The sequence below is a fragment of the Pelodiscus sinensis genome, chromosome 2, assembly GCF_049634645.1.
Source record: "Pelodiscus sinensis isolate JC-2024 chromosome 2, ASM4963464v1, whole genome shotgun sequence".
NCBI lineage: Eukaryota > Metazoa > Chordata > Testudines > Trionychidae > Pelodiscus > Pelodiscus sinensis.
Window position 1 is genome coordinate 22,269,543 of NC_134712.1, and position 13,098 is coordinate 22,282,640.

At 43.8% G+C, this 13,098-nt stretch overlaps 1 protein-coding gene across 3 annotated transcripts in view; it reads left to right on the forward strand.

Moving 5' to 3' along the window:
- The window catches only part of ENPP2 (ectonucleotide pyrophosphatase/phosphodiesterase 2), a 96,672-nt gene that overhangs the window by 15,515 nt on the left and 68,059 nt on the right, over positions 1 to 13,098 (forward strand). For 2 of the 3 annotated variants that reach the window (XM_006130770.4, XM_006130773.4), the window contains exons 1-2: positions 9,382 to 9,519; positions 9,816 to 9,918. In XM_006130770.4, coding sequence (XP_006130832.1) covers positions 9,487 to 9,519; positions 9,816 to 9,918 — 136 coding nt within the window. In that variant the 5' untranslated portion in view covers positions 9,382 to 9,486. Of the gene's footprint in view, positions 1 to 9,381; positions 9,520 to 9,815; positions 9,919 to 13,098 lie in introns of those variants that run through there. The other variant, XM_006130772.4, reaches the window with a different exon arrangement.

Genomic DNA, 13,098 nt, shown 5'->3' on the forward strand with positions numbered 1-13,098 from the left:
ACGAAGTGGGTCTTTGCCCACGAAAGCTTATGCTCCAATACATTTGTTAGTCTGTAAGGTGCCACAGGACTCCTTGTCACTTTTGCAGATCCAGACTAACACGGCTACCCCCAGGGGTGACCCGTCCATATAGATGAACTAGGTGGTTGCCTAAGGCGCCAAGTTAAATGGGGCGTCAAATGGTGGTGCAATATCATTGAGGGGTTTGGAGGTGGGGACACCAATTGCATGGTTCACCTAGGGTGCCAGTAGCTGGCAGCTAGTCTAGAGCCACCCCTGGCTACCCCTCTGATACATGACTTTCTGAGTTACACCTATGTGACAGCTACTAATACTATGTATAATGGCATTTATGTCATCAAGAGTGTATGCTCAAGCAGTTAATTCCTTTGGCAATTTTTAAAAAGCAAACAATCATTAAGGTTGCTAAGTGGCAAGCAAGATGCTTATCTATGGTATGCATAACCCCAAACAGTTAAAAGCAAGGAAATATTATACAGGCAGTCCCCGAGTTACGCGGATCCGACTTATGTCGGATCCGCAGTTACGAACGGGGCAGTCCGCTGCCCACGCGCTCCGAGGCTTGGCTCTGCTTTGCCCCCCCCCCGCCCCTGGTCTGCAGACCAGGGGGATGGGGGAGGCGGGGCAAAGCAGAGCCAAGCCGCGGAGCGCCCGGCCAACTGACAGCCCAGACGCGTCTGGGCTGTCAGCTGATCGCGCGCTCCGCGGCTTGGCTCTGCTTGGCTCTGCTTTGCCCCCCCCCATCCCCCTGGTCTGCAGACCAGGGGGATGGGGGGGAGGCAAAGCAGAGCCAAGCCGCGGAGCACGCTGCCAGCTGACAGCCCAGACGCGTCTGGGCTGTCCGCTGCCCGCGTGTTCCGCCGCTTTGCTCCCCGTCCCCCTGGTCTGCAGACCAGGGGGACGGGGAGCAAAGCAGAGCAAAGCCACGGAGCCCGAGGGCAGCAGGACAGCCACGGCGCGTCTGGGCTGTCCCGCTGCCCACGTGCTCCGTGGCTTTGCTCCGGACACCTGTGGTACAGCAGCTGGGGTGCTGCCAGTTGGTCCCGTAGCGCCGCTCTGGGCGCTATTGGACCAACCGGGCAGCACCCCAGCTGTTCTGCCCCAGGCGTCCCCAAGTCAGCCGCTGCTGAAACTGACCAGTGGCTGACTACAGGAAGCCCCTGCCCCGGGCTTCCTGGAATCAGCCACTGATCAGTTTCAGCAGCAGCTGACTTGGGGATGCCTGGGGTTCTTAAGTTGAATCTGTATGTAAGTCAGAACTGGCGTCCAGATTCAGCCGCTGTTGAAACTGATCAGTTTCAGCAGCGGCTGAATCTGGACGCCAGTTCCGACTTACATACAGTTTCAACTTAAGAACAAACCTACAGTCCCTATCTTGTACGAGTAGTAACCCGGGGACTGCCTGTAGTCCTTTTTACTGGCTACATAAGAAACATGTTGGATCAAATCTATGATGATTTTGCCATTGACTTTGGTGGAGCCTGGATATCATTCATTATTCATATCAAGTATAAAGAAAGGGACATTTAATCACTGCACAACTTTCATTTAGATGCATAGCTTGTTGAGGATTTTATTTATTATTATTATTTATTATTATTATTTTTATTATTATTTTATTTATTGTCTCAATTGTTTAGGAAGGGGGGTGTATAATACATACGTATTTCTGGCTGATAAATGTTTGCCATTAGTTGAACTGAAATGCCTTCCTGGCATAGTGCTATGACCCTTGTCCAGGCTAGCAAAGGAACAGAGCTCAACTCTTACCTCCCCAATATGTGGGATGGAAGGGAGAACAAACTTCCTGATAGATGTTAGTCATGTTGCTTAACACATTACTGAAGTGTAGATGCTCTGGTGATGAGTCCAGTACAGGCAGTCCCTGAGTTACAAACATCCACACATACAAAAAAACCCTCATCTTCAGCCTCAGGGGATCTGGCAAGTGGCTGAGTGCTGGCTGGAGGAGCAGAGGGCAGCTGGAGAGAAGTGGCACTTCAAAGGGTTTTTTCAGTTTCCTTTTCTCTTCAGCTTCTGGCTGTATGGACGACCCCTGTTCCTCTGGAGTCCTCCAGCCCACATTTGTGCTGCTTGCCACTTCCTGGTGAACTGGGACTGGATGCAGCCGGTGGGGGTTCAGGGCTGGGGGCTGATGGAGCTATCACTGAGCCTGAGGGTGGGAGGGACAAGACAGCTGGGGGATGGGGCTGGCTATAGGGGCTGATGCAGAGCTTGCAGGGACAGGGTGTCCGGAGGATGCCCAGGGATCTCCTTCAGAATCTCCACCTACTTCCTCATCCTCCTCTAAGGATGCCTTTCCTCAAGCACCAGCATTCACTGTTAAATAAAAAGCAATTTCTACTATTTGTCATTGCAAATACAAAGTATTCAGCTACATTATGGAATAAATGGGCTTTTGTGGGCTAGCCTGGGAACCTAATCACCATTTATAGCACTGTTTCTATGGGAAAACGTGTTCTGAGTTTCAAACTGACTTACAAAAGAAGTTTTGGAACACAACGTGTTCATAAGTCGCATAGTTCCTGTGTATTGGAATGCATGTAGCATGAAATGCATGTAATTTTTACAAGAAGTTATATGTAAGAGAAAAAGATAACCACAGAGATATCTAATTTGTCATATCATTTCCAAACCCTGGGATTTGACATTACATTCCTAATGTTCACTAATGTCTTCCCTTTGTCTCGGCCCAGCCCATATTATTAACATATCAATAAAAACTTTAGTGTCTTGAATTGCTTTTGTTCTTATAAGGATTAGTTAGTATTTTTTTCAAATGTATTCATAGTTTTGCTTACTAGCTGAAGTTGTTGGCATTCTGTAACATTTTACACTGGTCTATCAAGTGCATAGGTCATACTGATTATACAGTTAGTTGTATTTATATTTTACAGTATTATCCTTATGAGCTGAAAAGGTGTAAACTCCCTATTCACAACCTGAAACTGCTCTTATATGCTATTCCTGTGCTACTTGTTAGGTCAGAACATAGCTTCCCTTTGTAAATTCCTTGAACCGTATGCAGGTATGAAAACAAGCTGCACCACGGATCCTGGTGTATTACCTACTGTTCTCTGCAGACTAAAGCCAAAATCCCTCATGAATCCTGTACTCTGACCTCAGTTTTTATCTCTCTTTTATACTCTTTGGGTGCATCTACACTGCACCGTAACTTGACATAAGGTACTAAATTTGAGCTACACAATTTGCGTATCTTTCTTCAACGTTATTTTGAAATAGCTTATTTTGTCATTTTAGTTTAGAAATAAAGTGCTATTCCGAAAAACATCCTTATTCCCTTATTCCACATAGAATGAGGTTTACAAGGACATTGGAATAATGAGCCCAAAATAAAGGGCTTACTGTGAAGACACTGGATAGCTATTTCAGGATACTCCAATATCCCGAAATAGCATTGCAATGTAGACGTACTCTTTCTCTCCTAGCTATCTAGTACTTGATACTTCCACACCATTCACTACTTTGCCTTGTCACATCCACCTTCTGCCTTTGCTTTTTCTCATACCAGCCAATTTCTGCCAATCTGTTGGCTTGCTTACAGGAAGAGTAACGTGACTGTATGTTAAACCTAAGGGCCCAATCCTGAAAATACTTAAGCATATGAGTAACTTTACTCATATGAGTAGAATTCAATGAGACTAGAGTATAATAAATAAAGTTACCTGTGTGCTTAAAGATCCTAAATTCTTGAAATTTCTCTTTTTGCTTATTCATCTACATCTCACCTTATATTTCAGCTTCAAATACACAATAAAAGTAGCTTATGGATGCAATATTAATTCCTGTGGATTCTTATGCAAGTCATTTAAAGTGTATTTCATTTTATTTGTGGGACTTGCATTGGACCTCTGCACTGTATTTTTCTTTCCATTACATAATGTTGGTCACACACACTAACTTACTCATACATTACTTATGTTTTTTTATTTCTTTAAATAATAAAATATGCAGTTTTGGATTGGTGGAGCCATTCTGCTGTTCTCAGTAAAATGACAGTTAATTGCTGAAAACCCCTGCAGTGAGGTTCTGCTTAAGTAAGGATTAGTAGTTTTGTTCATGTTAATGAATTCCTCCTGTGTTAACTTAGGATGCTTTCAGGCAGAATCTTCCTTACAGAATAAGTGATTGTCAGTATGAACTTGTGATCAGACCAGCGGTACTAGAAAACATATAGCAAATATCAGACAAGAAATATAATAAATGATAAAATTAGCACTTGTAGAGCACTCATCACCAATGTTCCCTCTAATCTTTTTCATCTGTGTGTGGATTTTTTTTCATCCATACGTGGAATAAATTTTATGTGCACTAAGGCATGTGTGAACATGCACCACCAGTAGAAAAAATAAAACTGGCTTTGGGGAGCTCTGCTAATCAGCAGCGTGGCATTTGAATCTCTCCTGAGCAGTCACACAAGTGCACTGCTTACAGGAAACACAGTTCATCACCTCTAGATCTTGAAGGACACAAGGAGAGGTGGTAAATATCATTATACTCACACTATTAACTAGAAAATTTAAATTCAGATCCTCATCTAGGTAAATCTCTGCAGCATCACTGAATTCAATGGAGCTATGCCCATTCAGGCTTTGCCCATTAGACACAAAGTTTTAAACTTGACCAAAAAAATTTAATATTTAAAAATATGGTCACTGATGTTTGATACTTCTGTTTTCTGGGCTTCCAGTGTTCATACACATTGGAGCTGATTTTCAGAAGAATTGAGCATTTACAACTTCAGCAGAAGTTAATGGGAGTTGAAAATGCTCAGCACCTTTGAAAATCAGGCCAAAGGTGTCTTTAACTTGGTTACCCACAGTTAAAAACCAGTTCTGAAAAACTGAATGTGACTCATCCAGTGAGTCAGTGGAAGAGATTGTAATAGAATTCAGGAATCCTCAGTCTTATTCCCATCTCCTGGCCACTGCACCAAGGACTTTCTTCACTTTGACTTGCAGCATCTGTTACAAAGTTGCTCTGTGATGACGACGTTGTCTTTCTCTTCTAATTCTGATGAGGCATTGCCATTATTACCCTGCAAGATATGTTCATAGATGATGAACTTACAGGGCTTAAAAAATGCCAAGTGTTTTTGTATGGTTCACTTTGACAAATCTGTGTCAAGGTCACACTGAAAAAAGGCACTAAAGATGGTAAATTCTATAGCAGGGGTACGGAACGTCAGGCCCAGTGGCCTAATGCAGCCCTCTGTCTGGTTCTGGCTCCTGAGGCTCATGGCCCCTCCAGCATTGGGGAGCTCATTTTGGTGCTTCAGCCCTCTGGCTGCTCCCCTGGGGGATGTAGCACACAAAATCTACTAGGCTGGGGCCCCCAGACCCTGGTGTGAGAGGTGAATATGGGGAGTGTCTTTCTCCTCAGTTGGGAGCCACAGTGTTCCCCCCCCCCCCGCTTCTCACTTTGCGTGCACCCCTCCACAGATTTTTCTGTGAATCAGTGGCCCCTGACCCAGAAAAGGGTCCCCACTCCTGTTCTATAGGTTTACAAGGGTAGCACCTCTGAAAAGGTATGCTCTGTGGTAAATAATGGGAGAGTGGCTGTTTTTCTTCCTTTAATCATGGACACAGACTCTGAAATTAAGTGCAGCAGGTTAGGAAGATACTGTAAAGTTAGAATCTGTAAATACACATACATGAGTACTGGCTTCAGCTATTGTATTTTATGTAGCTATGCCAGGAACTATGTTTTGCCATCAACAAAGAAAATGAATGAATGCAACAGATACCTAAACCTATTAGTGTTCATATGCTCTTAGGAGCTGCCTGTTAAAATAGGGCTACTAACTGGAGGGCTACGTCTACACTGGCCCCTTTTTCGAAAGGGGCATGCTAATTTTAAACTTCGGAATAGGGAAATCCGCGGGGGATTTAAATATCCCCCGTGGGATTTAAATAAAGATGTCCGCCGCTTTTTTCCGGCTTGGGGAAAAGCCGGAAAATAGCGTCTAGACTGGCCCGATCCTCTGGAATAAAGCCCTATTCCGGAGGAACTCTTATTCCTACTTTGAAAAAAAGCGGCGGACATCTTTATTTAAATCCCGTGGGGGATATTTAAATCTCCCGCGGATTTCCCTATTCCAAAGTTTAAAATTAGCATGCCCCTTTCGAAAAAGGGGCCAGTGTAGACGTAGCCGAGGTGATTTCTAGTGGCCCAATTTAGTTGCTTAATCAGACCAGTCAGAGATGCCTTTTAATATCCGTGGTGCTCAGAAAATATCTCCAAAGAGCTTGCATAGAGTGGTAGAGCATTGTTGTATTTTTTAAAGAGACCTTAATACGTTTTTAAGACATCACCCTCATTCATTCTCATTTCCAATTACTCATCAGGAACACCTAGCCTTGTTATCTCCATCACTTAGGCTACCTCCACACTGAAGGCTTCTTGCGCAAGAACTGTTTTGTGCAAAAGTTCTTGGGCAAAAAGTCTTACACAAGAGTGCGTCCACATTGCCATGTGCTTTTGCACAAGAGCATCCATGGCAGTGTGGACACTCTCTTGAGCAAGAAAGCTCTGATTGCCATTTTAGCCATAGGGGTTTCTTGTGCAAGAAACCCCTGTTGCCCATCCACACTGCCTTCTGGAGCAAGAGCTCTTGCACAAGAGGGCTTATTCCTGGTGGGGAGAGGAATAACTCTTGTGCAAGAAGCCATCTTATCTGATGCTTTACTATAAATTTACTTGTGCAAGAACACGCATGCAGTGTAGCCACTCTACAAGTTTTTGCACAAGAACAGTTGTTCTTGCGCAAAAAACCTGCAGTGTAGATGTAGCCAGTCTGGCTATGTCTACACTGGCGAGTTGTTGCGCCAGAAGTATGAAAATGAGGCTAAGTGTGGAATATCGCCGAGCCTCATTTGCATACCTAATGAGCCACCATTTTTGCAGAAGAGGCTCTTGAGCTAGAAGGAGCTGTCTACACTGCTCCTTCTTCTGCAAGAAAAACCCTCTTGAGCAATGCCGTTATTCCTGAAAATAATCAGCGTCGCAGCATTGCGCAAGAATGTTTTTCTTGCTCAAGAAGGGGCGGTGTAGACAGCTCCTTCTAGCGCAAGAGGGTCTTCCGCAAAATGGCGGCTCATTAGGTATGCAAATGAGGCTCAGCGATATTCCACGCTTAGCCTCATTTGCATACTTCTGGCGCAACAACCCGCCAGTGGACGTAGCCTCTGGCTACGTCTAGACTGGCATGATTTTCCGCAAATGCTTTTAATGGAAAAGTTTTTCTGTTAAAAGCATTTGTGGAAAAGAGCGTCTAGATTGGCACGTACGCTTTTCCACAAAAGCACTTTTTGCGGAAAAGCGTCCGTGCCAATCTAGACGTGGTTTTGCGCAAGAAAACCATGATCGCCATTGGGGCTTTTTTGCACAAAACAGTTTTCAGCTGTCTACACTGGCCCTTTTGCACAAAAGCATTTCTGAAAAAGGGCTTTTGCCCAAACAGGAATATCAAAGCATTTGTGCAAGAAGCACTGATTTCGGACAGTAGAACATCAGTGCTTTTGCACAAAATCAAGCGGCCAGTGTAGACAGCTGGCAAGTTTTTCCGCAAAAGCAGCTGCTTTTGCAGAAAAACTTGCCTGTCTAGACACCGCCTCTGTGTATATTTTCAGGAACAAAAGAGAAACATCTCTACCCAAGTGCAGATTCATACCAGTTTCTTTGCCAAGAGATGATGCCTCCCTGCCTGGTGATGAGAAAGCCTTTTTGTCTCAAGGGGGGGAAAACGTGTTCTGAGTTTCCCCTGAGCGCCTATGATCCAACTTTCCCTCACAGGGGGTTATTGGCAGGTTACCGGCACATTTTTTTTTTGTGGGAGCCCCTTGTGGAAACGTTGGCAAGCAGTTGTGCAAGGCTGGGTGGAGAAGGGGCCTTCAGCTGCAGCGCGGTCTGTAACCCAACCCGCCACTGCCATTTCCACACCAACCAAACTGGAGCAGAGCAAAACACGGGATCAACTCTTCACCTGTATAGACCCTCTTGTAAGCATGTGGCGGGCATGCTCCGGCTGGTAGAGCGCAGCCTGCGGAGTAAAGGGGGCGTGTCCCTCCCTCCCAATCGCCTGCATAATCCCATTGAGAAGCCGCGGGGGCGACTCCACGTGATTACACCCGTGGGGCTGGCGCGGTGCAGACATAGCTGTGCCGGGAGACCGCTCTCTGTCTGCTGGAGGGCGGCTGGTGTGGAAGAGCGGTTAGGAAGCCAGGGTGGGAGATAGTCCTGCCTAGGAAGGTGAGGCTACCAAGGGAGAGCGGCTTCTAATGGAAGCAGGCTGTGTATAAACGGGCTTTTATGTATAGAAAAAGGGGTTTTTTTTTTCTCGACTCCTTCGGGCAAGCCCTGCCCAGGAGCTGAGTCTCCTGGAAGCTCGGGAAGTCCGTGCTTAGATTGACATACCTTTACCCTGGCCCTCTCAGTGTCGTTGTTGGTAAACAGTTCAGTGAAAGACGCTTTCAGCAAATTTAAAAAAGCGGTGAGGTAACTAGGTAAATAATGTGCCTTTGCAAACACTATTTAATCACCAGCGTGAACCCGAATTCTAGCCAGCGCGATAGTCTGCTTTGCAGCGAGCTGCTGAAGTCTGAGTCTTGTGGCTTTTTTTTTAAGGGAATAAGGAAGGGGAGGCGGGAACGTCACGTTGTTTCAGTTCTGTTGGGTTATCGGCATGCTCGGATGGAGTTGCGAGCCGTTACACACATGAATAGTTACCCTGCGTTGGGTAAGGTTGGAAAAGGAGCCCTATCAGATTTCGTTACAAGTGCGGCGGATTCTACCACGGGAATCGCTGGGAAACTTTAGGCGCAGTTCCCAAGTGTGAGACTAGCGCCCGAGTGTATCAAAGCAGTAAAAAAAAAAAAAACCGCAAGGCTCCTTCACAAAATCAGCGGCGCTATTGTGTGCGAATTTTTTTATTAACTAAAAAGTTAACTGCGCTGAAATTCTCTTGCAAGTTTTTTTTTCATGTTTGAAGATGGCAACAAACATTTTCATCCTCTCGCCTAAGAGGTTCCCCCCCCCCCCCAGTTCTAGCAAGATGAAAACCCATTTCCTTTCTCTTTTACCCCTGTTGCATTTGTGAGTTGAATAAAATGACCATGAATTGGTATTGGCCACAGCAACATGAGAAAACCCTGCCTGGGCAGAGGAAGAAACCACATAAAAGCGCGTGTGTGCATTTTGTGGGGGAGGGGACGAGAGAAGGATGATGCCTGAAGCTTCTTGGAGTCAGAGCTGCGATTTGTGAGTGAACCATGATGAAATCACCCCTGGACAAATCAAATGAGCCTGTCAACTTCACCAGGTGGGATTAGTTGTAGCTAGTAGACTGAACTCACGGAGCAAGCAGAGCGCTGCAGTCAATATAAAGAGAGCCACACTGTGAAGGCTTTTCAAGAATTCTCTAGTATGGCTAAGAAAAGCTGTTTCCAGTTACCCCAGGTAGGAAAGGAAAGGGAAAAGAACTTGCTGGTTTTGAAAGGAGTAACCAGTGTCTCCGGGGGAGAGTTATTACAAAAAGAAACATTTCAGCTTTTCAATCAGATGTTTTATTCACAAGCCCCTTTCTGGTTTTGATTACTCTAAAATTGTGACTCTCGTTTACTGCCTCAGAAATAGGAGCTGTAGTGACTGGGAACTCAAATAATATAGCCAGTCCTTCTTTTTCTTTTTAATCAGAGTACTCTTAAATTGGGATTCTTGTTTTACTTTGTTCATTTTGTTTTCTTACATTTCAGGTAATATCCTTATTTGCTTTTGCCTTTGGAGTTAACGTCTGTGTCGGATTTACAGCAAATCGATTTAGAAGATCTGAAGACTGGGATGAGGTTCCCATCTCAGGTACTGTAAATGACAAACTGTACATCTCACTAACTCGATGTTATATATCATAGTTAGAAAACACCCCCACTCTGAAATACTAGTTTACTGTTCCTTTCAGTTGTGGGATATAGTGAAGAATATGTTGACCCTGAATCTACTGACCTTTGGGACTCACCTATAGGTTACCTGTTTACTTAAACTTTTGTTCTGTGTGCATGTGACTATGGAGAATTAGGCTTATTTTAGAGCTGACTTAGTCTGATATTACAGTTGATTGTTGTACATGGTGCCTGACTTTTTGTTCATTGAGCCTATGAATAGATTCACTTACTTTTATTTTATTTCCTAACTCCATCAGGTAATTTTCAAGTGCAGTTTTCATTCAACTAGGCAGAGAAGCAGTTTGTGCAGTACTTGTTTGGTCAGGGTCATTTCAAATCTAGAGTCACTGAGAACAGCTTCTTAGATTTCTGTATCTACTAATGCTGATTTCTGAACAGCAAACTGCTAAATGGAAAAGGGAAGGGTATGATCAGCAGGTGTTAATGTCGAAAACTTCATGATGAAGATGTGCTGTCAGTCATGTATTTTTACTTCAGCTTCAGATCTTTCTCTTCTGAGTGGAGAAGAGAAAGGACATGCCACAACAGAGATGCTTGTTTATATTTTGTTGGTAAACATAGGATTTTGTCTCCTTGGGCATGTACCAAGTGGAAAAACATGTAAAATGGAAAGGGAGTCTTTTTGGAAAAAAGTAGTCTTGACTTATGTCTCTGTTCCCTCCTTTGGCATGAAAAAGGAAGCTTGTGGTAATTGACTTTGACTTGGTTAATATAACTGAAATGAAAGGGTTTCATTTACAATACCCAACTGTAATGATAGTGTGAGAACTTTCATAAAGAGATTGCTTGTTTACAGGGACTTGAGTAAGTTGTGTTCCCAGTAATACGTTTGTTCGTTTCCCCCTCACCTTTCCCGGAACTGGTGTCTGCTCAACACATTGATCCATGTGGCTGACTAAGGACATTTAGGTAACCAAAAAGGAAATCAGTTCTGGATTTTTTTTCTGGTTTTAAAAAAAACACCTACTTGCTACTAAGGCATAAGTTGCTCCTATTAGTTTCCTCTTAGCATGTCTCTTCACAGATGTTAAGGAAGGTAGTATGCCTGATATACAGTATTTGGCAGTAATAGTAAGACCTCTGTTTCATGGTTTCCACATGCAGACTGTCATTTGATTTTGTTTGAGCAACACAAGGACAGCCAATTGTCTGTAATACAGCAATAAGAGGCAGCAAGTGAAGTTTTCTTCTCTTTTTTTAGTGCCAGACAAGTTACTTCCAATATATCAAAATTAATTTATAATAGAACCAGGATGTAAAATCTTAGATAATAGAACAAATGTAATAAATGGAAGAACTCAGTTGCCCTCTGTGAGGGGGAACTACTCTGCACAAAAGTAATCTTTTTTTAACTGGTAACACATACTCTGATCAAAGGAGGCTGTCTGGGTCTTGAAATTACCAATCACATACGACTCCCATTAATACTAATGGAAACTGCATATGGAAACAGCCTTCTTAGAAACCCAACACAGTGAAATGCCAAGGTAAAAGATGACTGCAGGTTCTCTTTCAACTCCACTGAGTTTAGGCTTGCATAGTGACATGAACCTTGATGTCTGCACTTGATAGTTTAAAGCGCAGCTGCGGCAGCGCTGTAAATGGAATGTGTGGCCGCTGCACTACTACTGGGCGAGAGCTCTGCAAGGGATTAGCCTGGTTCCCACTGGTGCTTTACAGCACTGACTTGCTGCTCTGGTGGGAGGAAGAAGAGGGTGCTTTTTCATACTCTTGATCCAAAAAGTTACAGTGCTATAAAGTGCCAGTGTAGATGCTAATCTTCCAAGACTGGCAGTGCTTTTGGAAAAACTAAGATGATAAAACGCTGTCACCGTTCATTGCTATACAGGAATGGTATCTTGTCTGAACAGGTGTGTTTTATAGCACTTCGGCATTCCGTCATTCTAGTACTTCATAATGATTCCGAATTATCCTAACTTTAATTCTGATACTACTTTGTCATTACTATGTAAGTGCTGAATAATTCATCTAAATGATTTTAAACTGAACTTTTTAATATCTAATAAGCTATCGGTATTTGTACACAACAGCTAGCTGCATTAAAATAACATCTAAGGACCTAAGTCTCCCAAAGCAAGGGATATCAATAACTGAGGCTGCCACTTCTTAACTTGATCTATTAAGTTTGGATAGAGTACCTGTTGATAAGTAGCTTTAGAATGTATAGTCTTAGTATAATATCCTCTTGGGCCACATGAAGTTAGCTCCCATCCTGATAATATTACTAACCCGTTGTGCTTAAGTCTGTTTCCTAGATCTGTGAATGTGGGAGCCTGGATTCTAATCACATCTGTATTTTTAAGCATACGACATGTGCTAGACTTGAGTCAGAAAAATTACAATTTGTTTTAAATGGTCTCTTGCTGAAATCTTTCAATTTCAATGACACGTTGCAAAATATAGTATATGCAGTGACACTGTTGCTCCAAACAACTTTTTTTATTTTTAATATACTAACTAGCCATTGCTTAATTCTTGCCATGCAGTGTCTCTTCTAAGTGCGATGCAAATACGCCTAAGTAGTTGTCACAGATGGAAGGATGGATTGGCTTACATGGTCAAAATGCAGTCTATACACAGTATTGCAAATAGACTGCATTTTGACCATGTAAGTCAATCCATGTAATCAAACAGACTGATCTGATATAGCACCTTTGTAGGTGGATATAACATACTGCTTGGTAATGCTTGCATAATTCTTTATCTCTCTCTATATACATTAAAAAGACATTTCCTGTGGAACGATGGAATGATGTCATCTGCATCCACGTGCTGCCGCCCGCCTCCATCTCAGTCCTCAGCCATTTGCTGTGGCCATCTTGGGTGTAGTCCCCTCCAGATATGGGCTGCTCTGGCTCCTGCTTCATGCCCGGGGGGCTGTACCACTGGGGAGGAGATGCTGGTGCCGGGTCCCCTCTGCCAGCTGAACCCGCTCCTGCACACCCCTGGGCTCCACCAGGTGGTCTCTGCTATCTGAGCCTGACAACCCCCCCATTCTCCGGCTGCACCGGGTCCCCTCCACTGCCCCCAATGTGTGCCTGCTAATTCATTGGTA